At 55.9% G+C, this 23,418-nt stretch overlaps 1 protein-coding gene across 5 annotated transcripts in view; it reads right to left on the bottom strand.

Moving 5' to 3' along the window:
* Positions 1-23,418, bottom strand: part of Plekhg5 (pleckstrin homology and RhoGEF domain containing G5) — a 40,894-nt gene that overhangs the window by 5,729 nt on the left and 11,747 nt on the right. Inside the window, exons 1-10 of one of the 5 annotated variants that reach the window (XM_076565736.1) lie at positions 20,191-20,305; positions 19,402-19,478; positions 4,482-4,611; positions 3,587-3,689; positions 3,222-3,282; positions 2,776-2,867; positions 2,235-2,371; positions 1,805-1,953; positions 615-827; positions 317-508 (exon numbers count right to left, since the gene is read on the bottom strand). In XM_076565736.1, the coding sequence (XP_076421851.1) occupies positions 317-508; positions 615-827; positions 1,805-1,953; positions 2,235-2,371; positions 2,776-2,867; positions 3,222-3,282; positions 3,587-3,689; positions 4,482-4,611; positions 19,402-19,478; positions 20,191-20,194 (1,158 nt within the window). In that variant the 5' untranslated portion in view covers positions 20,195-20,305. Of the gene's footprint in view, positions 1-316; positions 509-614; positions 828-1,804; positions 1,954-2,234; positions 2,372-2,775; positions 2,868-3,221; positions 3,283-3,586; positions 3,690-4,481; positions 4,612-10,544; positions 11,166-19,401; positions 19,479-20,190; positions 20,306-23,418 lie in introns of those variants that run through there. The other 4 variants (XM_076565737.1, XM_076565738.1, XM_015987281.3 and 1 more) reach the window with 4 other exon arrangements.

The raw sequence follows: 23,418 nt of genomic DNA, 5'->3' as shown, positions 1-23,418 counted from the left end.
TTCCTCGTTTTCTTGACAGGAACACAGAGATCTGGAGGGGAGGCCACCCTCCCCATTATGTGGATTGTGACTGTCAAGATCTCCAAGGTACGGGCTGGAGAGATGGCTCAGCAGTGGCTGCTCTTCCAGAGGTCCTGAGTTCAATTCCCAGCAACCACATGGTGGCTCACAACCATCTGTAGTGAGATCTGGTGCCCTCTTCTGGCATAAAGGTGTACATGCAGGTAGAACACTTGTACACATAATAAATCTTTACATAATACTTGTATACATAATAAATCTTTATAAGCAACCCACTTTCTCTAGCTACACCCACCTCATGCCCATCAATGAGCTCCCTCCAGCTGTCCTCCAGCCTCAGGCTTGCATTGTCTTCATCCTCATCCTCATCCTCTTCCTCCTCCTCCCAGGAGTCATGGTCAAAGCGCAGCCTCCGTGGCATCCGGGGTAGCCCGAAGAGGCTGTAAGCATGTAGCTTGCCCTCCAGCTGTTCCATCTTGTCCACTTCCTGGAAGAAGACCCCGAGCCAGAGTCAAGGTCAAGGTCAGCTGGCTGCTCTTCCCCGAGCCCAGGGTCAGCTGGCTGCTCTTCCCCGAGCCCACGGCGCCACGTACCCGACCAAAGGCGCTGGTGCTGGGGCTGGAGCTGAAGAAACCGCTAAAGCGACTGGCTGCCCGGTTCTTCCAGCTCTCATTGGCCCCGCCGCTGCCGCTGCTGCTGCTGCTGCCGGCAGGCAGAGAACAGCTGGAAGGCGTGGAGGGCTCCTGCCCGGGGATGCTCGTCTCCCCCAGGAACTCAGACATGTTCTTGCGACGGCGGCCAGGGGCCTGGCCAGGGAGCAATGGTCAAGTGCAGCTCCCACCCGGGTTTCAGAACACAGGTCAACAGGCAGAAGTTTCTCTGCATCCTTGACCCAGGGTACCACCTCCCCTGAGACCCAGATGTCCAGACCTCAGCTACTGTCCCAGGCCTCCCAGCCATAAGCAGGAAACAGATAGGAAGAAACTCAGAGTTACACACACACACACACACTCAGAAACACCCACAAGCACAGCTTCAAAAAGTCCCGTTGGGGCTGGAGAGGTAGCTCAGCAGAGTAAGAACAAAGAACCAGCTGCTCTTGCAGAGGACCTGGGTTTGGTTCCCATCACCCACATGGTGTCTCACAACTGTCTGTAAGAACTCCAGTTCCAGGGGATCTGATATCTGTTAGAGCCTCCCAGGGCACTGAATGTATGTGGTACTCACACATAAAATAAATATGTTTTAAAATGTAAATGCTAAAAAAAAGAGAAAGACATGAAAAAGAAAAAAGAGCCAGGTGTGAGGGCGCACGCCTTTAATCTCAGCTCTTGGGAGGCAGAGCCTGTGTGATCTCTGTGACTTTGAGGCCAGCCTCCTCTATATAATGAATTCCAGGACAGCCAAGGCTACACAGTCTCAAAAATAAACAAACAAATGAACAAATACCACAGAAAAGAAAAGGGATAAGACCCGTGAAATGCTCATACCCAGTAGGTAACATATTCTGACTTTCCAACACAAATGTACTGTTGGAAAACATCATTCTTCCTGCCCCACAGATCAACACACTCCATGTACTCTGACTCCCTGGACACTTGAACAGAGACAAAACCTACTGTCTAGATTAGTTCCATACAGAGAGAGACCCTGTCCTCACAGCCAACCACACCTTGCAGAAGCGGGAACTAAGCCCTAAGAGCCATGCAGTGGAGAATCCCGGATGACTCTTCCTCAGGAGGTGCCCTGCCCTACCTCCATCCCGACAGGCCCTCCTGCTCACCAAGATGTCCAGACTATGCTCTCGGCGGCTCTGGGGGTCCACACGCTCCGACACAGGGGGCCCAGCCCCCGTGGGCCTCAGGATTGGCAGACTGAGGGACTTGGAGTCCTTCACCCCCTGTTCCACTTTGCCCTCGTCTCCCGGCTTGGCTATGTGTGAGCACAAGAGGTCCTCAGTGCCCAGGTACGGGAGACAGAGGGGCCGAGCCCTCTCTCCCCCGAGGATTCAAGTCCAGGCTTAACTACCCTCCCTGGGAGCCCCACCCTCCAGCACCAGCACCCAGCAAAGACACCTGTATGCTAATGAGCTTGTTCAGGAGCATGGCCAATGGGAACCTGAGCCCAGGAAGGACTCCATAGCCAGGAGGCTCCAACGAGCCCCGGCCAGCCCGCCCAGCTAGGTGGTCGGTGGCACCTGCTGCTCTGCTCACCTTTGACCCTCAGGTAATGTCCTCCAAACCTGTAGGCCTCGAATGTGAGGGACAGGGGTGTGTTGGACTGGTCCAGGTAGATGTCCACTTTACCCAGCGCAATCCCCTTCCTTTCAAATACAGGCAGCAACACCTCCCTGCCCCGCAGGAAGAAATACGTGTTTTAGGGGAGCACTCATGTGACTCCCCAGCCCATCCAGACACAGTTCCAGCCACCTCCCCAAAAAAAACAAGACAAGCAGCATGCAGAGCATCATCAGACACAGGTACACAGACACCCGCCCCCAGGGTTCCAGGTCCCTCTGGGGCACAGCTGTACAGTCAGGATTAGGGTGCAAGGTCAGCCTCGGGCAGGTGTCACATCCACACAGGGCTGCCCACAGGAAGGGTGCACAGATGCATGGGAGTGCACAGACACACAGACACAGACGGCAGGCAGGCAGACAGACAGACAGACACACATGCACGCAATGTAGAAACTGTGCGCCCTGACAAAGGAACTATATCTATGTCCTACCCCCACTTCCTCCTCAGGCCCTACCCCAGTGACTTCTTCTTCATGGCTGGCACAATTTCTGTTTCAATGTCCACGTTGAGGTCAAATTTCAAGGTGAAACACTCCTTGCTTGGGTCCTGAGAGTACACGCATCTGTTAGCATCTCCAGTGCCACTCCATTGCTTACCCTACACACCCCGTGGTCCAGATGAAAATCCCAACAGGGAGGTGACAGCCAGGGACCTCCCAGCCCTACTCCAGGAGAGGATCCCAGCGTTTCACCTGCCCAAGAAGTGCCTACCCCCCAACATACTTGGGCCAGGCGGGCAGCTCTGAGCTATACGGGAGGGAGGGAGGGAGGGGCATGCTCATCCAGACCCCATCCCTGGCCTGGAGTTCACAGTAGGGGCACCAGACCCAGGGAAAGAAAAGGCTGGGGAAAGAAGGGGGTTTTCTGGGAGCCCTGGCGGTCAGGCCTCCTGGCTCCTTACATCCGTGTGTCTCCTTCTTGCTTTCTTCTTGGAGATCTTTAGGCCAGTGCTCTTCCGGTCCCTGTAGGGAAGCAGATGTTGAGGTGCTGGCCGGTCCTCCCCAGTGTGGGAAGTAAGTGGGAGTCTTGGTAGGCTCCACCCTTCATCAATTGGAAGTAACTTGGATGCATTGTACCCGGCTGCCTGTGTGGGATTGTCTGCCCTCTGGTGGCCAACAAGAGAGTCACACACATCAGGCAGTTTCCCTACAAATGAAGGAAGGCAGGGGTGCAGGGGGTCAATGCTCAGCCCTCTGGAGGACTCTGAAGTGTGTGGTGCCTGGCCTCGTTCCTATGGCAGCTACTCTGTCCACGGACCACACCTACCCTCTTCCATCCACACAGCTCTCCTCCTCTTCCTCCAGGTCTGCAGCAGGGCTGGTGCGTGGGGGACAGGATCGGGTGGAAACATTCCGGGCCAGAACAGAGCCTTTGGAGAAAGGGAGCAGGGGTTATGTATGACCCTACTCCCTCTCTGGTCCGTCCTTAGCCCTTAAATACGGCCTCTTCCAAAGGTACAGAGCTTGGAGCTCCCAGGGGCTCAGACCTGCAGTCTGCCAAGAACGGGATCTGTCGTTATTATCCATGCCCCAGACCCAAAAGGACCATAGGCCCTGGCATGACACACTGGTGATGCCCCACCCCAAGTACAAACACCCATAGCCTCAGTTACCTTTCTATAGCATGAGGGTACAGGGGCCGTCTCAGACAGGGACCAAGTCCATAGCTCTTCCTTTTAGGCTTCCCCTCCCCCTCTACCATGACCACACCTGAAGTCCCAGGAGCCCTGGGGGAGTGGAGAGTCCTTTGTCTTTCGTACCAGCTGGGAGAGGTGACAGTTGGTTTGGGTGCCTTCCAGAGCCAGTCCCTATTCATCAGGATGGGTTTCTAATTCCCTCCCCCAAGTTCCTTCCAACCACAGTGGCCACCAACCTGCTCTCCCAGGCCAGCGGCCTGGTATGGAGAGTTCACCCAGAAGTTGCTGGCCCCAAGGTCAGGCAGAATCGGGAAGATTCTGTGCTCCTGTGCTGGCCCTGGCCAGTGGCCGGGACAGCTGTGGGAGGTATGAGAGGGTGTATCTGTAGATTTGCATTTCACTCTTACGTTCTTCACAAGGCCCTACCAGGGTTCCAATAGCTACCCAAGCACTGCTTCCAACAAGATAGGCAACTCTGAGCTGCCCAGAGAGTCCTCGGGGCCAGGCCAGGTCCTTGGGACTTACCTTGTGGCGGCAGGTCAAAGCGGACGTGCCCATCATAATGCATAGTGCTGTGGAACTTGCTGTCACAGGCCTCACACAGGTTGAGGGGCCCCTGGCGGTGCAGCTGCTGGCAGTCTGCATGATGGCACACCTGTGGGTGAAGGGTGTGGTCAGGATGGGCTCCAGACAGACAGACTGACACACCAAGCACTCAGACCACTGCTGCAGTCATCCACCACCTTCTCCACCAGGAGCGCTCTGCTTCCCTTAGCAATTCATCTGGACACCCTTCCCCGCGGACCCACTGCCTGTTTCCAAGGAATGAGAAGAAAACAAGTCCTGCACTTGAGACTTCAAAGGATCAACAGTGGGGTGGGGCGACCAGGGCCTTTCTGGCAGGAAGGGGCCCCCAAAAGAAGAGCCCCCCAAAAGAAGCTTGAGACTGTTCTTCAGTCGGTACTGGAACACCCTGAACTGTGATAAGCCTCAAGCCTGGCTGCCCGGGCCCTCTGCTGTCAGGTCTATGGCCTGCCTGAGCCTTGAACAGTAGACCCCACCTGGATCGCTACAGACACACACGGAGCTACTGAGGAGTCCAAAGCAGCCTGCGCACGCACACACACGCGCGCGCGCGCACACACACACACACACACACACACACACACACACAAAACCCGCGTGCGCGCACAGAGCCCCTGCCTGGAGACTATGTCTGCATTTATCATATTTATCTATGTTTATCTGTTCCTCCCCCTTCCTGGAGAGCTGTCAGCTTTATTTCCTTCTAACTGCCAAGGGCCTAACCTCCAATGGCCTGGCCCTAACTAACACAGTCCAATTTCGATTCCTGCTTTTCCATAAAAAAATAAAAATAAAACCAGAAGCTAGCAAGAAGCCCACAGCCTCCCACCTCCATGTTCGCCACACACCCAGGGAGGCTGGGACTTCCTATGATTGGCCCTGATCCAATCTGCAGCCAGCTCTTCCTCCAGATCTGCCCACACACTTTCACCCCAGACTCTCCCATTTCCTGCAGGGTCAGGTTTCCCTCCATCAGCACAGGGCACACTACCCCTCCACCTCATAAACAGAGTCCTGGGCTCCCTGGACCCTCTGGCAGCTGTTCCCTTTCCCTTTCAGGAAAAGCCGCACCAGTCTGTCTTCACATTCCATTCAACTCTCTGCTCTCCCTGCCTCGGCTTCACGCTATAATTCAGGCAGGCCTCAAACTCAAAGCAATCCTCCTGCCTCAGCCTCCCTAGTGCTAATATTACAGGCATGAGCCACCATTCCTGGCTTTCTCCCAGTTTTCATCTTTAAATACTTCAAGCCTACAGAGAGTTATAAGAATAGTTCAGCCTTCTGGATTCTGAGACGATATGCCACGTCACATCTGCCTCCTCTCACTCTCTGTCACCACGTCTGGTTGGTGCAGAAATCCCACACAGCCCTGAGCTAACAAGGGCCCCAGAAGTGCGCAACTGCCAGTCACTCCTCCGCTGGCTTCAGATTCTCACTACGTCGCCTTGAAGCTGTGGTCCTCCTGCCGCTGACCCTCGAACACCTAGGACGACGACGACGACGACGACGACGACAGGCCCCTACCGCCAGTTCTAGCTGCTGCTTTTCCCCTGAGACAGGGTTTCTCTGTGTAGCTTTGGAGCCTGTCCTGGAACTTACTCTGTAGCCCAGGCTGGTCTCAAACTCACAGAGATCCACCTGCCTCTGCCTCCTGAGTGCCGGGATTAAAGACGTGTGCCACCACCATCCAGCTTTTATTATTATTACTCTGTGTGTCTCTGTGTGTGTGTGTGTGTGTGTGTGTGTGTGTGAGAGAGAGAGAGAGAGAGAGAGAGAGAGAGAGAGAGAGAGAGAGAGAGAGAGAAAGAGAGAGAAACCAGAAAAGAACCTTTTAGAATAAATGAATAAATTCTTGCTGGGCGGTGGTGTTACACAGAGAAACGCTGTCTCAAAAACCCTAACTAAATAAAAAGGAGTAAATTCTCTATCCCCACTGTGGCTTTCAGGAACGGCACAGGTCATCAACCTTTCTCACTCTTACTTACTGAGTCTTCTGGTGCACCAGCTCCCCTCATCTATTTATTTGTTTGTTTGTTTGTTTAGTTATTCATTGATTTTGAGATGGGTTATTTCCTGCACTACCCACCTCCTGCCCCAGCCTTCCAAATACCTGGAACTTATGCCAGCAAGATTCTCCTCAAAACCCCACACAATGTCCAAACCTTGACAGATTCAAACTTGTGTTTCACGCTCACACTTCCTCTCCTGACTACCTCACGGCCTTCACAAACCCTCCTACCCTGTACCCGATATGAAATCTAGCTCACACACGAGTTTACCTTTTCTTCTTTTTTTATTCACAACATTGACTTTTTGGAGGTGTCTGAATGTTTGACCAGGACAGGACGTCCCTGATTCAATGCACTGGATATAGAGCTCACTTGGGGAATCTCCCTAAACACCTTTTCTCCTCATAGTTGATGTGTGTGTGTGTGTGTGTGTGTGTGTGTGTGTGTGTGTGTGTGTGTGTGTGTATGTTTGAGCGCGTGTACACCCATGGAGGCTAGAAAAGTGAGTGTGTATGAGGGGTGTGGTGGGGGTGTGTAGATGAGTTTCAGGTTGGTGGTTTCCAGCCACCCAGCGTGGGGGCTGGGCACTGAACTGGGTCACCAGAGGAGCAGTAAGTGCTCTTAACCGCTGAGCCATCCCTCTAACCCCGGTAGTTCACGAAGAGTCAGGGGCTAACACTTGATCTGTAATGGGCTCCAGTCACCTCAAGGGCTTCCACAAACACTGATGGTTTGTGCCTGAATCAGTCATTCCTGCCATGGCTGGAGTGGGTGTAGAAATTCCCCTTTTCTTTTTCCTGGGCAGTAAGGAAGGTTTAAGAGGGTCTCAAGTACCCCAAGCTGGCCTCCAACTTCCTGTGTAGGTCAGGATAATCTGGAACTTGGTCTCTGGTTTTGTTTTTTGTTTTTTCGAGACAGGGTTTCTCTGTGTAGCCCTGGCTGTCCTGGATCTCGCTCTGTAGACCAGGCTGGCCACAAACTCACAGAAATCCGCCTGCCTCTGCCTCCCGAGTGCTGGGATTAAAGATGTGAGCCACCACTGCCCTGCCAAACTTCATCTCTGTTTATTTTCCTTTTTGTTTTTTTTATGGGTTTGCTTGTCATACATGAGTGTTTTGCCTGCATGCATGAATATACATGGACCATAAGCATGCAGTGTCCACAGAGGCCAGATCCCTTGGATATGGAGTTACAGGTAGGGGCTACATGAGTGCTGGGAATCCAACCTGTGTCCTTTAGAAGGGTGGCCAGTGCTTTTTTTTTTTTTTTTTTTAAGATTTATTTATTATGTATACAGTATTCTGCCTACATGTTTGCCTACAGGCCAGAAGAGGGCACCAGACCTCATTACAGATGGTTGTGAGCCACCATGTGGTTGCTGGGAATTGAACTCAGGACCTTTGGAAGAACAACCAGTGCACAGGGTTTCTCTCTGTAGTTTCAGTGCCTGTCCTGGAACTCGCTCTGTAGACCAGGCTGGCCTTGAACTCACAGAGATCTGCCTGCCTCTGCCTCCCGAGTGCTGGGATTAAAGGCTTTGGCCAGTGCTTTTAACAGCAGAGCCAATCTCTGCAGCTTTAACACTGCCCTGAGGGCTTCTCAGGTAGATGACATCACTAGACTGCTAACTGCCTCCCGTCATGGTCAGTCATCCATGGGGGGTGAGAGGGGGCCCTGTTCCAGGAGGACTCACACCCTGTCCACTCAGAACCCTCCAGGGACTCTACCTCACTCTGAGTAAGAATAGAAAGTCCCCACCCGAGCCCTGACACTGGCTGGAGCCTGGCCTGCAATGCTAAATGCCCACAGATCTTTCCTCCACGGTCTCCCTTGACCTTGTCGCCAGCCTCACAACCCTGCTCCACAAGGAGTGGTACTTTATTCCACCTGACTCGAAGCCCTATCTCCAGGCCTGGACACACTCCGAGTGTCAGCTCTGTGGCGAGTGCCCTTCTCCACTGAGCCATCTTGCCAGCTCAGTACTCAGTACTCAGTACTCAGTCTATTAACTGGGTGCTGGGGAGTGTTTGGCTGAGAGCCTGAACAGAGAGGTCCAAGATGACAGATGGGAGGAAGATGGCCAAGGCAGCGGAGCGAGGGACTGAAGCAGGGAACGTCAGGGCGGAAGAGGTGGGGGGGGGGGGGTCAGAGCTCCTATGCCCGTTTCCTCTCATCCTCATTTCACACGTGAGGAGAGGGGACATCAAAAAAGTGAAGTAGATTGCCAAAGTTACACACCAGCAGAGCCAGGCTTGAGCCAGGGTGTGTCCCGCCAGACCTCAGATCACTCACATTCCTGCCAGGTATCAGACAATGGAGAGATGAATGGGGGAAGGCGGACCCTGTCAGCCTTGAGGGAGGGTGGGTTCCAGGAGAAAGCAATCCCAGTCAGATGCCTGCTGTTTGGGCTCTTGTCTCTCTGTTCCTCCAGACAGAAAAGGATGGGACATATTAAACAGAAGTCAGCAGGTGGCCCACTTGCTCCAGGGGAGATGACAGGAACTGGGTCCTGTGCTCGAAGCAGTGGACATTATGATGACCCAGATTCCTGGCAGTGGGTGGTCAGGGCTTAAAAATATTTCCAGTTCCTGTTTTAATCCACTGCTAATGAATGCAGGAAAACATGCACCCACCTAGAGCCCCGAACCCCAGGGAATGCAGAGAACCTGGCTTTGCTCAGTCAGGGGCCTCCCAGCTTCAAGTGCCCCTTCAATCCCTTTTCCTGGTGTCCTCCAGTCCACCAGCCTGGCCTGGGCTCCTGGCTTCGGCCCCCTGCTGACTAGGAGAGCTTCAGAAGGTCAATGGCAGGTGTGGCTATGTGCCAGCCAAGCCCGGTTCTGGCCTCAGCACGACAGTAGGAACTGAGCTTAGTTGTGTGTTCAGGAGAAGGGTTCCCAATTCTGGGTCACAATTTTGTTTTTAAATTAAGTCAATATAAAGATAGCAGATTCGGGTAGGGCGAGGTGGCTCATGTCTTTATGGCCAGTACTCCAGAGGCAGAGTCTGGGAGATCTCTGAGTTCAAAACCAGCCTGATACACATAGTGAGTTCCAGGACAACCAGAGCTACACAGTGAGATCATCTCAAAAGAGAAGCGGGGATAGGGTGGGGGGACACAAGTGTTCATTCAATGCCTTCTCCTCAAGGGACCCACATTCCAGTCCTGAAACTTGCACCAGCCCGCTACCATGCCTCCATCCTGCCTCCGGCCTAGATGGTATGGGCTCAGGGGATCCACAGGGTCAGTTGCAGGGACTGAGCCAGAGTTCCCATATAAAAGTAAGAAGGCTGTTCTGCAACCGCCAGAGAAAATCGCAGGCCCAGATCAGGGTTGAGGTTGGGCCTGGCAAAGCCCTCTTGGGTGGCCTTCCCCTCCTTCTCCTTGGATCCCTATCGCCAAGCAACAGGGTCTCCTCAGCACTCGGGCAGACTCCTTCCCAACGCTAGACTCTGATCTTCATGGACTCCCTCCCGTCCTTACTGTCCACCGAACCCACCTCTCTAGGCAGCGGCACCCCGCTCGGCGGGAGAAGGCCAGCCTGTCGGTGGGGAAGTTCCTCTGGACACAGTGCCACACAGATACCGAGAGGCAGGCACACGAGTACAGCCATCCCCGCCCGGCCACCCCACTCCTAGGCCAGGGCACAGAGCACTGGAAAACCGGCTCTCTGCGCACACCAGGGCTGAGACTCAAGGCTGGAGAAGCGGGGCCTGCGTGGCACAGGGTGTGGGGCAGAGGAAGGAAGGGGGGAGGGGCGGCTTGGGCCCCACAGGTGTGTCCGGAGGCGGCCAACACAAAAGGCCCAGGGGTTGGGGGGCATCTCTGCCCACCACCAGCTTCTTAACTCCAGGTGGGGACCCCCCCCCCAGCCTCACCTCCGCTCGCAGCTGTGTGCGGTTCAGAGGTCCAGCCACCCTGGCCCTCTGGAGCGGGGGACAGGGAGGACCCAGTTAAGCGTCTCCACTAGGCTCTGACCCACCCACGCCCCCCTACCTGGCTCTCGCTGCTGCGGGCGTGACCCCCGACCCAGGGGGCCTGGGAGTCCGGGGAGGGCAGCTCGGAGCCGGGCCTGGCTGCCGCTCGGCGCCCGGAGACGCCGGGTCCTGTCCCCATGGTGGCTGGAGGAAGCGGCGGTCTGCACTGCGCTTAGGACAAAGCGCGGAGCCCCGCTTCCTGCCATTGTGCAGTCGCGCCCGGGGGGGCTGGATCGGTGACACCCCGCGGAACCCCTGCCACTCCCAGGACGGGCCACTCGGCCTCAAGTGCAGCTTGGAGACCCTGCCTCGGGAACTTAGCCCGGATCTTCTCCACCCCAGGGGCTCTAGACTCAGCACAAGAGGGGTGCTCCTGGTTTAAGGGCCGACTCCCTTAGAATCCTAGGACGCTGCTTGTCGTCCTGGGACAACTCTCTTTGCTGGGACTCCAGCATCCTGTTGCATCCTGTGTTGAGTCCCATGCCAGGCCCTGGGGACCCCTTCTCCCCCCAACACACACACACCAAGCGAGAGCTTGGGGGAATCTCCGCTCCAGTGGCAGAGGTAGGGGCTCCAGTGGAACACATGACCTGGGAGAGAAGCGGGAGGTGCGCGGAGAGCTAGTGGGAAGACTAGAGGACCTGGGCGGCTCCCAGTTGTCCCCCGGAAGTTGAACCAGGGAAACCCCTCAGCCAGGCAGGCTTTCGCGGGAGGTCACTGGTATCGCTAGGCTGGGTCACTGCCGCCAGAGGGCGCTCAACACAACATGACAAGCCGCCCGCCCCCTGTGGGGTGGAATTGTTCCACTCTGGTTATCCAGGGTTTCTACACTCATCCATCCCCAGGAAGGGGGCAGGCAGCCTTTTTTTTTTTTTTTTTTTTTTTTTTGATTGGTTGGTTAGTTTTGGTTTTTCGAGACAGGGTTTATCTGTCTAACAGTCCTGGATATCCTGGAACTCGCTTTGTAGACCAGGCTGGCCTTAAACTCAGAGATTTGTCTGCCTCTGCCTGGGTGCTGGGATTAAAGGTGTGCTCCAAACCTCCCAGCTGAGGGGGCGGGGCGTGGGGGTGGGGCAGCCACTATTATCCCCTTCCATCACCTAGGGGATAAAGCAGACATTAAGAGACAAGTGCAAGCCGGGCGGTGGTGGCACACGCCTTTAATCCCAGCACTCGGGAGGCAGAGCCAGGTGGATCTCTGTGAGTTCGAGGCCAGCCTGGACTACCAAGTGAGTCCCAGGAAAGGCGCAAAGCTACACAGAGAAACCCTGTCTCGAAAAAAACCAAAAAAAAAAAAAAAAAAAAAAGAGACAAGTGCAGCGCCTCAGCTAAACCCGGACTGGTTTGTGACAGAACTCACTATGTAGTTGAGAATGACCTTGGACTTTCTGCACCTTCAGAAAGCTGTGATTACCACTGTGAGAACTATTCTTGGTGGTCAACCCGACACGTGGAATGAACTGCAACTCAGAAATGGAGGGCACACCCGTGAGATTATTTTTGCTTGGTCTGAGGTGGGTGAATCCACTTCCAGCGGAGACCTTTGAGGCAGGAAGACACACCTTTAATCTGGGCCACACCTTCCGCTGGAAGCCCTTACAAGGACAGGAAGAAGGAAGTTCTTGCTAGCAAGGTCATTCCTGTCCTGGCACTAGAGACTATGCTGGAGACCAGCTGAGGATCCAGCCTTGCGGACTAAGCCATGTCTGGTTTCTCAGATTTTCCATTCATAGGCAGCCATTGTTGGATTAGCTGGACTACAGCCTGTGATTCTAATAAAAAGAGATTCATTCTATAAATTCTGCCGCTCTAGGGAACCACACCTGGTTCCACAGTTCTGGGGACTGAATGCCAGGCAAGCCTCTACTACACCCAAGCTCTGGTTTGTTAAGAGTTGTTTAGAGATAGGATCTCACTCTGTAGCCAAGGCTAGCCTTGAATTTGAGGCAATCCTCCTACCTCAACCTCTTTTTTTTTTTTTAAACTTTATTTTATGTGCACTGGTGTGAAGGTGTCAGATCCCCTGGAACTGGAGTTACAGGCAACTGTATGCTGCCATGTGAGTGCTGGGAATCGAACCCAGGTCCTCTGGAAGAGCAGTCAGTGCTCTTATCTGCTGAACCATCTCTCCAGCCCCTTACCTCAACCTTCTTAAGTGTTGGGATTATAGGAGTGAACTACCATGCCTGGCCTAAACACAGACCTCGGACTCAGGTTGTGGAATGGCCTCTGTACACATTCCTTGGTACCCTGTAAGGAGCATATACTGTCATTGGTACACCTGACCCCTAGATAACCCCTGCATCTGGCATCATGGAGAAAGGGAGGGAGCTGTGACTTCTGAGATGGTTTTTAAGGCAGTAATTAAGCTTAGACTTTAAGGGTGGCCTTTATCCCAAAGACACTCACCATCTACAATAGGAGTAACTCCCTTGAAAACTAAAACTTGTCATCTTGTAGACTGGTGCCCTCTTCATCTCCTGGGTGGTCTCATGTGGTCCTTTGTCCTCTGGCCTTCTGGCTGATGGCCCTATGGCTCCCCAAGCTCAGAGCCCTCACCCTCCATGCTCTGTCCAGACTGTATGCGCTCAACCTTCAGATGGTTGGCACTGGGCCCCAACCCTACCTCCCCAAAAGGCTCTCAAAAAAGCCCGTCAGGCTCCTTCTCTGAGTCCCTAATGTCAAATTAATTCTTTCTTAGCTTTCTTATCCCACAACATTATTTTGCTTCCTTGTTCTCCATCATTCTCTCGTGCCAGAGGCCAGTGGCCTTGGTATCTGGCTGTGTGTCCTCAGCCTTCAGGATGGCCCTGGCACAGCCACAGGCAGGAGCAATGAATGAAGAGTCTTTAGCTAACTTGGGACAGGCTTCTCAGGGAGATGATCCTGCCTGCAGCCAAAGGTCAGCAGAGCCTTCTCCCCTGCCTGACTAAAGGGTTCCTCCCTCTTCCTGGAGTCTGTGTGTCACCTTGGGCCGGCTGGCTTCAGAGAGGTGAGCTTCCATTCAAATTCTGGTGGTCTTGCCCCCAACCCCCTGCCTCTGTCCCATAGTCAGACAGCTACCACCTTCCAGCGAGTCCTCCCGACTTCCTGTCCCAAGAGTTTGAGCAACAAACCCCACTCAGAGAGGCTGAGAAGGCGACAATGATGGTCCCCAGCTTAACAGGAAGACGCCAAGGCCTGGAGAGGCTGCAGGTTGCCAGCACACAAGCGGGCAAATGCACGTCTGTGCTTGGAAACAATGCCATGGCTCAGTCTCAGGGTGGGGCTGGGGCATGGGCACAGGCTACGTGGTGATCTGGGCACCAAGGTCTTGAAGACTACCTTCTTGAGAAAAGAGGAGACCTTAAAGACAGCTTGGAGGGAACCCCACTGGTATGGGGTAAGGAAGTCCCAGCAAGTAAAGATCACTAGAGCCAGGACATTTCACCTAAAAAGGACTTCCGAGTGACTGGGCTCTGGTCACGTTATGTCTTGGCTATTCTAGCAGGGGTGAAGGCCGCAGCTTGGGGACCAGGACCTGCTGCCCCAGGGCCAGAATATAGGGTCATTAGTGACAGTGGGGGTGAGGGACGAGTCCAAGCCGCTCCCACATAACGGACAGCGAGGAGCTAAGGGGCAGACCTGAGACCGTTGACTCCCTGGGGAGGGGGCCCCTTTCTAGCCCAGCCTGGCTCCAGGGTGTGAGTCTGGGCTGCTTTGTTGAAACTGATAACCAGAAACCAGATGCGGAGGCTGATGAATGACAGTCTCTGAGGCACCCCCAATCAGGCTCTTTCTTCCCTAGGACATTTTTCCCAATCCCAGAAAGTCAGAGGATTCTGTGCTCATCCACGGTCCACACAGGGTCGGCCTGGAGTAAGAGTTCTGGGTCCAGTAGGAGCTACAGATCTGGGGCAGGATCCAGAGCCAGCTCAGGGCTCGGCACCCAGCAGACGGCCCTGAGATAGCAGCTGGACTTCTTGTCTGAAAGGCACACTTGCCCTAGGCTTCTCCAGCAGGGCTAGGCTCCCCTGAGAGAGCGCCCAGGGCTCTACCCGCCACCTCAGATATCCAAGGGTGGAGACTGCGTGCGTGGGCAGGCCAGCCAGGGCGGGGCGGCTCTGCCAGGCAGCTCCTACTGCAGGCGGTTCACGGCCTCCTCCTTTCCCGGAGCCTGGGCCTCACCCTTTTGTCCTGTGGGTCTCCAGGCCTGCTTGGAGGCAGAGCCCGACCTAAGACAGATGACACAGAAGCAGGAGCCTGTCTACAGGACCCTAAGCACGGGCCCCTTCCCCTTGAGGGTCCGGCTGGGCTGCAGCCTGTGAATCTGAACCCCCGAGAGGGCTGCAGCCTGTGAATCTGAACCCCCCAGGCAGCACCTGGATTCCAGGCTTCACCAGTGCCACTCAGAAGGATCATGGGGAAGGCGTCTGAAGACGTTCTGTGCCTCACCTACCCCTGCTCTCCCCCACTGGCAGCAATCTCCTCAACTGTGTGAAGACAGCACTGGCCATCACTAGATGTGCCATCTCAGGATAGCTGGTGTATCCCGGTGGGCACCCAACCTTGATGTGGGGCCCAGGAACAGCAAATACCTACCCAAGAGGAAGCTCACCCAAGAAGGTCACTGAGACATGTGTAGGAACTAGGGACCCTTTGGCTTCTATCTCCCTGTCTTCCACCAAGGCTGTCCAGGGCCTCTCACAGTTCATCAGGCTCTCCCCTTCCCCAGGCAGCCTGAGGCACAGCCTCTTGCGCCCCCTGCTGGCCACTAGGGACCTCTCCATTTGAGACCAATCGGGCCTCCCAGATGGGACAGGGTTGGAAGAGCCTCCCAAGTGCCCCCCAGGCCCAGGCCCCGCAGAGTCCTCCCCTGAATCCCTAGCCTCACCAGCCAACCACCTCCACACCACAACCACAGACTCCTCATGGCCACAGGAGTAGTTTGAGCACATTCATCCCTAAGTAAGTCGAGGTGGCACCAACGGGGACCCAGGAACTGCAGACCCCTAACTTGGGACCACCTGGCAGTCCTAACTCTGAGTCTCACACAGGGGCACTATCGCCTCCTTACAGCCCAGGCTTGAGATACACACGTCAAACCCAGAGGTGCACAGAGCAAGGGGAACAGCAGATACCGGCATGGACTCCGGGGTAGGGTGCCACCACCTACGACCCATCCACTGGGCTGAGGCAAAGGGGTCCAGGGAAAGTCCTGCTTATGAACCAGAAGGTCACAGGAGGCCAAGTGGTAGCTCTGGGGGATAAGCTAGGATCTTGGCTACAGGGTGAATAGTGGGCCTCACTGTATGTGACGGGCTGGCACTCCACCAATCTATAGATCATTCAAAGTCCCCGCTCATTCACCTCGGCTTCAAGACAGGCCCAAGGGAGCATAGGTACTGTGACAGGACTGTCCTGCTGGAGAAGCAAGCAGGGGCACAGGGCTGAAGCCCCTGCAGCCTGAGCCTGTGGGGAAATTGCCTGAAACTGAAATTGGTGCCTACAGAGGTCAGAAGAGGGCGTCAGATCCCTTGGAACTGGAGTTACAGATGGTTGTGAGCTGCCATATGGGTGCTGGGAACTGAACCCAGGACCTCTGAAAGAGCAGCCAGTGCTCTTAACTGCTGAGCCATCTCTCCAGCTCTGCTTTTTTTGAAAAAAATAAAAGGTCTTACTATGTATCCATCCTAGGCCAGCCTCAAACTCAATAATCCTCCTGCCTCAACCTCTTGAGTATGATATTACAGGCATATACATATTATCATGCCTGGCTGGACCCCTTTTCAATTGGCCTGTGCCTGGCCTGGGTGGTCTGTAACTCTCCTCTCAGCAGCCTGGAACTGCACTCAGGACTTGGCGGGGAGGGAGCCACAGAGCGTCAAGCAACCCGACCTTTCCCCCTTACCCCAGAAGGGCAGAGCTGGGGTTCTGACTCCCAGCACTGGCTCTGAGCAGCTGGACCCCACCAGGCAGCTCCTCTCCTCTTACCTTACCTGCTGGGCAGGTGCCCCAAGTTTTCAATTGCTCCCCCAAAATGATTTAGCCACAGCCTAGGCGATCCACACTGTTTCTCTGATCCTGCCCTTCTTCAGCAGCAGGCGGGGCCATGGTCTGCTCATAGCTGACCAGCCTCTAAAGGGACCATCACCTCCAGAGACCCCCAAACCTGGCCACTCCCAAGGACACCAAGTGTCCTGCCTCTTACTCCCAAAGCATTGTCCAGAAAACAGGCTCGTTGTCACCTGGCTCAGAGTCATCAGGCCCTGGACCCCGAGTACACTGGCCTTCATCTGGACACGACCCTAGACTCCTCCTCTCCCCGCTCCACAACACCGAGAGAAATCTGGGGTAACCACATCCATACCCACTCCATCACACCTACGGATCCCCGTCTGCTAGAATACACTTAAGGATGGGGGTTCATGACTGGACGGTGGAGGAGCAGCTCCAGATGCCGAGAACGTCTCTATATGGAATCAAATCTTGCCTCCCTATCCAGGGCAAAGCAGAGAGCATCAACTCTCCCTGGGAGCTGCTTGGGAATGGGACCCTGAGAACAGGAAGTCCCAACTGAGGCTCAGGCCCGGCCTTGGCACGTCATCGGCACAACGTGTCAGTCATTCCATGGAAATGGAGTTGCCTCTACCACCCAGGATGGGCTGCTGGCACGAGGCGTGGACTGAGGCTAGCACAGTATTCTGGGCAAACACAGCTGCTAGGATTGGCTCCCTAGTTTGAGGTCATATTCCCAAATGCTTCGTGGGGTGGCCTGTGGTCCAGTATCAGCCCTTCGCCATGTCCCCTTAGGACCCTAGGTGTGGAGCAGACCATGACCACAATGCTTGCCACAAACAAGAAGGCCCAGCGAAGAGCAGGGGTCAGTCACTGCCCCGCGGCTATTTTGTGGAGGGCTAAGGACACCCATGACACTCCCCTGCCTTGGTCACTCCCACCCTCTTCCTCCCAGTGTGCAGTGTGCATTTGCTGGGCGGCAGAGTCTGGTATGGAGCCCTGTGAAGTCTCACTCTCGGGGAGAGACAGAAGGCACACCCAGAACCTGGGGGAGAGGCTTGATTATTCCCCACACACTATAGATGAAGTCCATGATTCCATCCAGCATTCCCAAACACCGAGGCATGCTGGGCACTGTGCTAAGCCGTCTACACAAGGGGCTTCTTTTAGTCCTCAGGTCAACTGAGTGAGGGGCAGTGACCTGCTCGGGGTCAATTGCAGAGAGACAAAAGGTATCTCAGAAGTCCCAGCACCCAAGGGAGCCCCCGGCAGAATCAGGCGCAGCCCTGTGTGCAGATGGCCTATCCTGCTAGCAGCTCCTGAGGCAGCTGAAGATTAAGAGACACCTTGTCCTCAGAGTCTCACGCCAGGGCAAGCTCCACCAGGCACACTGTGATGGGGGCAGGTTCCTTTGCCTCTCTGAGCCTGCGTTTCCCTGTGGCACCTGGCACATCACCACAGCGGTAAGTCAAGGTATCCGCGATGGTCTTCGTCCCTCTCCTCTGCCTCCGCATTCCTGCCTAGCTCATCTCTGGTCCACTCCTGCTCTCTTCCTGTCACCACCCAGATCTCCACCTCCCTCAGGATATCCTCCCCCTCGCCGGAGATGATCCCACAGCTACAGAGAAGCTGAGTCCCCGGCAGACCAGGGTAGGTCTGAAGGCCACAGAGGGCCAGGTGCCGAGACCAGGCCTCTTCTCATGCCACTTGGGGCCCCGGGAGGGGTGGGACAGCGTGTCTTGTTCTTTTTCACCCCTTCGGGTCAGACAAATGCTTCAGGCTCCCAGCAGATGTATGGAGGGAGCAGAGGCCAGCTTGATCGCCAATCTGGGGGAGCGGCAGCCAGCCAACACCAAAGCCCAATGCCAGGCACCACCCGTGCCAGCAGATTGTATCTGACATCACTGCCGCCCCCTTGCCTGGTGACCACGGCAACTGGAGGCCGCCCCCTCCTCTTCCCACCCCCAGAACAGTCCTCATGTTCCTTATGACCATGGGCCTCCTGTGCCGGATGAATGGGGGGGTGGCATTTTAAATCTCCCACAGCTGGCAGGGCCAAGCTGCGCGGCAGTTAGGAATGTGGGCTCTGGCTTTACACACCTGACTCCTAGGTTCAGATCCCCAGTCTACCACTTGCCGGCCATGTGGCCACAAGTCAACCCCTTCCCCTCTCTGAGCCTGGCTCCCTCCCTAACCTGTAGGGGGAATGAGGCCAGGACTAAGCCAGGAGGGAGGAACAAGCTGATACAGCACTCCACGGCTATTGTCACACAAATGTGTGCGGGGAGGGAGCTGCCTCTTATGAACTGTGGGGCCTCGTCCAAGTCACACGACCTCTCTGACCCTCGGTATCTTCATCTGGGAAGCCAGGTGACAATACCTTCCCTGCTGAGCTGCCTCAGCCGTGGGTAAGGCGGCACAGAGCCCAGTGCGGCACAGGCAGGAGTACCCGAGAGATAGTCTTGTAGCTCTCTCCCGTCTCTTCAGTCTACCCCAGTTCCTCTCAAATCTCAGGCCAGCTGCCCTCTTCTCCTTCCCTCTGTTAACTCTACAGCCAGAGCTGTGCTCAAGCCACACAGTATCCCGGAACCATGGCCAGGTCTGCAGAGTGGCCAGGTGCCACCAAACCATGGGGACCACTTCCCTTCCGAAGCCATTGCTTCCTCATCCGTGACCTGGAGCTGGGGCTCCCATCTTCTCGGGCAAGTACCCCATGGGGCTGTTCCTCGCTTTGACAGAAGCCCCCCACTCCACTGTTCCTGAGCCATGAACACCCTCTTGCCTCCTAAACCAGCCACCCCAAGTTGCTATGCCCTGGCAAGGACTCCATGATGTCCCGGGTGGTGAGAACTTGTCCTCCACGCTGCCCAGTCCCCTACCTTGGCAGCCCGGCCCTTGTCCATGCAGGCTGGGTTCTGGCAGCGCAGTCCCTTCTCCTCTGCTGGGCTCTGGTCTTCTGTGGAGAAGCAGAGGGCATCAGTTCATGGGGGGAGGGGGCACCCACACTCCCCTGGGCCCTTGTGGCCTCCAGGACAGGAGACTGGTGGGGCGGACTGTTCAATCCTGCCTTCAAAGGAAGTCAGTGTCCTTTTCTCTTTTAAATGCCAACTTATCTGCAAGGGAATCTGTTTGCAGAGCCCTTCTCTGTGCAGTTCCCCGGGGAAATTGTCCAGATTCCAGGGGGTAGTCTTTGGAAATCAGCTACTCCCTCCTCGGTCCCACTACTGGGAGGGGGTAGCTTAGTAACCTCCTGGGGCCCCAGACTTTCTAAGCAATCCGAGGCAGGGCCGCTGGGTGGGAGGGGGGGGCTCCAAGGGTCCAGGATGCCCTTCCCAGCCCTGTTCTCCCACTCGACCCTTTAAAGCTAGACATTCCCTTCCCGAGGCCTGGGGCGACCTCTGTTCCCTGCTGTGCATCTCTGACCGTGAGTTTGGCCCCCTCCAAGCTGATGCCCTTTCTTCCCGGAGGCTTGGGCGCCGCAGCGAGGGGGCAGGGGCGAGGGCAAGGCAGCTGCAGCCAACCCCGGGCGCAGAGGCCGGCGTCCACCCGGCTCCAGCAAGGCCCTCCCCGGGGCAGGCCGGGCCCCCACCCCGCGCGGCGCCCTCCGAGCCACCCGGACGGCCAGCGGCCTGCAGGGCGGGAGCAGACGTCCGCCGGGTCGCACTCACCCATGGCGCCGAGCCGCCAGGAGCGGAGCGCGGGAGCCGAGAACCGAGCGCGGGAGTGGAGGACCGAGCGCCGCGGCCGCCAGGCGCGCGAGGCGGGGCGGGGCAGGTGGGCGGTGGGAGGAGCGCGAGGCGGCCCGCGGGGGGCGGGGAGCCGGCGGCCCCCGACGGCGCCTCCCCGTGAGACGGGGTGTGTCCCAGGTGGGGTCCCACCCTGCCCAGCTCCCCGCCCCTCCGGCCCCTCCAGGAATGGCCACGCGCGGGTAGTGTGCCCCGATTGCTCTCGGCCTCCTGCACCGCGGCGGCTGCTGCTCAGGCCGGAAGTGCCTCCAAGGAGAAGGCGCCTCCTGCACCCAGACACGCGGGTCGGCGACACGCACGCACCCCCTCTGCTCCATGCCGCGCCCCCACTCGTTCGGAATGGCTGCCACCCGCGGCGGTTCCAGGGTTTAAGGACGCGGTGGAGGTGGGCGGACCAGAGGCGGGTGACCTCCTTGAATGGCTGCTGCTGTGGTTTTAGCTTAGCAAACGCACAAAACTTAACTTTTGCAAAATTACCAGCATCCAGGCCAGGCATCCCAGCACTGGGCGACCCCCAGCCCGGCAGGCCCCATGCGCTGGGTTTCCTCAGGAGCACCACTGCCCTGGCTAATACGCGTTGGGAAGTTTCCCTAATCGTTTATGGATGTGGGATTATTACTAGGTGGACAGCTTTTTATTGTTGGTTTGTTTTGTTGTTTTTGAGTCAGGGACTCACTGTGTAGTCCTGGCTAAGCTCAAACTCACAGAGATCCACCTGCCTCTACCTCGGGAGTTCTGGGACTTAAGTGTGGGGACGCCCCCACTCCTACACCAGATAGCATTTTAAACCTGTGTGTAAGAGGTCCATAAGATGGCTCAGGATAAAGGCTTTGGCTGCCCAAGTCCGACATCCTGACCCCAAACCCAAGGTGGAAGGAGAAATCCAAGTCCTCTGGCTTCTCTGCATGCATGTGTTGGTATATGGCTAAGAGCCCATGCTGTACACACATACAGTAAATAAAATTAATATTTGGGGCTGGAGAGGTGGCTCAGTGGTTAAGATCACTGACTGCTCTTGCAGAAGACCCAGGTTCAGTTCCTAGCACCCACATGGCAGGGATCCCAACCATCTAGAACTCCAGTTCCAGGGAATGTGGTGGCCTCTTTTGACCTCTTAGAGCACAAGGCATACACATGCTGCATATACACGCAGACAGGCACAAAATAAAAATATTTTTAAAAAAGCCTCAGACTCCACTAAGGACTCAATGTTCCAGTGTCTGCCTGCAGACCTCATCCACTGGTGCCTGCAGGCTGTGTGCTGCCAAGACCTAGGCATAAAAGGAGCTTGGACAGGGGAAGAACCCTTCAAAATTGGAGAGCAGGGTGCTCCATATGGACCCTGTCTCTGAGAACCCAGTTTCTGTTAGCTGAATAGAAGGGTCTTGAGTTTCCTGCACTGTACATTCAGCAAATATGTGTCAGGCCCTGGGCTGGGTATAAGGGACCCAGTGATGACCCTGATGAGCCTTGGGGAGCTCACAGTGGGCCTGGCAGGAGGGGGACTTCTGGAGAGCAACAAAACCCCAATGTAGTAGGGAGAGGGCTCCCGGGCAGAGAGCTGTAGTGCAGGAGATCTGAACTCAGAGCACTGCTGGTGTCCTAGGGCGTCTGGGCTGTGAGGAAAACGTGCAGCATCCCTCAGTCTTCTCTGTTGGGCAGCTGTTCTCCACTGAGACATTGAGACCATTCCTGCACACGAGGCCTCCAGTCTCATATTCTCTGGTCCAGCCACACTGGCCGGAGGTACTGACCTCAGAATCTCTGCCTCTGTAGTCATCAGGCAGGCCAGGCTGCTTGTCCTGACGCACAGGTGGGACCGGCCTTTAGAAGACCCTGACTAGGCTACCTGGGTCACCAGTCCTGTTGGCCCCTACCTTCCAGGAGGTAGCTGACTCAAGTGAATGGATGTCAGGACTCTGGCCCACCACAACTACAGCAGCCTTGTGGGGGTTTCCCATGCACCCCACCCAAGGAGTTTGCTCCTGGAAGATCTCAGTGTCTGTGAATATCAGTCAGGTTCTAGCACCCTTTGGCCCCAAGACCTCAGAGTTCTGACTCATTATTCATTCTCTCCACCTTCCTCTCTCCCTGGGATTTCATATAGCCCAGCCTTGAACTCATGAAATGGCTGAAGATAACCTTGAATTTCTGGTTATCCTGCCTCCCCATCCTAGGTGCTAGGATTACAGATGTGCACCTCCATATCCTGTTTATCTGGCTCCTTACTCGGCATACTTGAGGTTATTCCTCTGCCACCAGAAACCATATGCCTTAGAGTCCTTTAGGTTCTGCTACACCTGTTCCAGGACAAGCCACCATGAGCCCAGATGGCCTGCGGTGGCCACAGCCTGAGGAAGTATTTCTAGATGTGTCTCTGGAGTGCTTTCCCCCCAAGCTTCTGGGTGCTATGATCTCCTGGCCTCTGCCCCCTGGGCTCCAGTTGTCTCAGGGCCCAAAATGGTGCCTGGGCTGAGGGAGCAGGCAGAGCAGACAATGCCCCCCCCACCCCACCCCCACTCACCCCCACCCCCGCCCCCCAACCCTGCCCCAGGGTGAGCATTGACCTCCCTCCCAGGAGCTCTCTTATCCCTGTGACCCAGGCAGAGAGGGTGGGCCTGGGGGGCTGCACCACGAGGGGGCGCGTCCTTCTGGGCCGCTATCTCCCGGACATGCTGATCGGACAGAGATGCTGCCTAGCTCAGCCAGAGTTGCTCTCCTGAGTGTCTGAACTGGGTCCTGAGGGCATGGAGAGTCAGTCTGAGAGACAGGAAGCCTCAAGATTGTTGGGAAGCAAGAAGCGGACTTTCAAAAGAAACTAGTCAGTGGAAAGAGCCTGGGGCAGGGAAGACAGGAGGCGGCGCCTTGGGCCTGGTCTACCACCGGCCCTTGGCTTTACCCAGGGTCCCTTCCCTCCCTCGTCTGCTCCTGTACCTTAGCCTGGCCCCGGGCAGGCCTGGAGGTCTGAGTTTGCCCTTCCTCTACCCGCCCCCCCCAGGCTAGAGATTGTCTGAAATACCCAGTTTGCCTTCTGCTCCTCTGGCTCCTGCTAGCCTCCTCCTAGCCTCAGGAAAGCCAGGGTGCCTCAGCCAGGAAATAAGCCCACTTGCACCTCACCCCCTGCGTTAGTCACAGGACGCCCAGCTTCGG

This window comes from Peromyscus maniculatus, chromosome 2 (genome assembly GCF_049852395.1).
Source record: "Peromyscus maniculatus bairdii isolate BWxNUB_F1_BW_parent chromosome 2, HU_Pman_BW_mat_3.1, whole genome shotgun sequence".
Classification (NCBI taxonomy): Eukaryota; Metazoa; Chordata; class Mammalia; order Rodentia; family Cricetidae; genus Peromyscus; species Peromyscus maniculatus.
The sequence above is the reverse complement of the archived record's forward strand: the minus strand, read 5'-3'. Positions and strand labels throughout refer to the sequence as shown.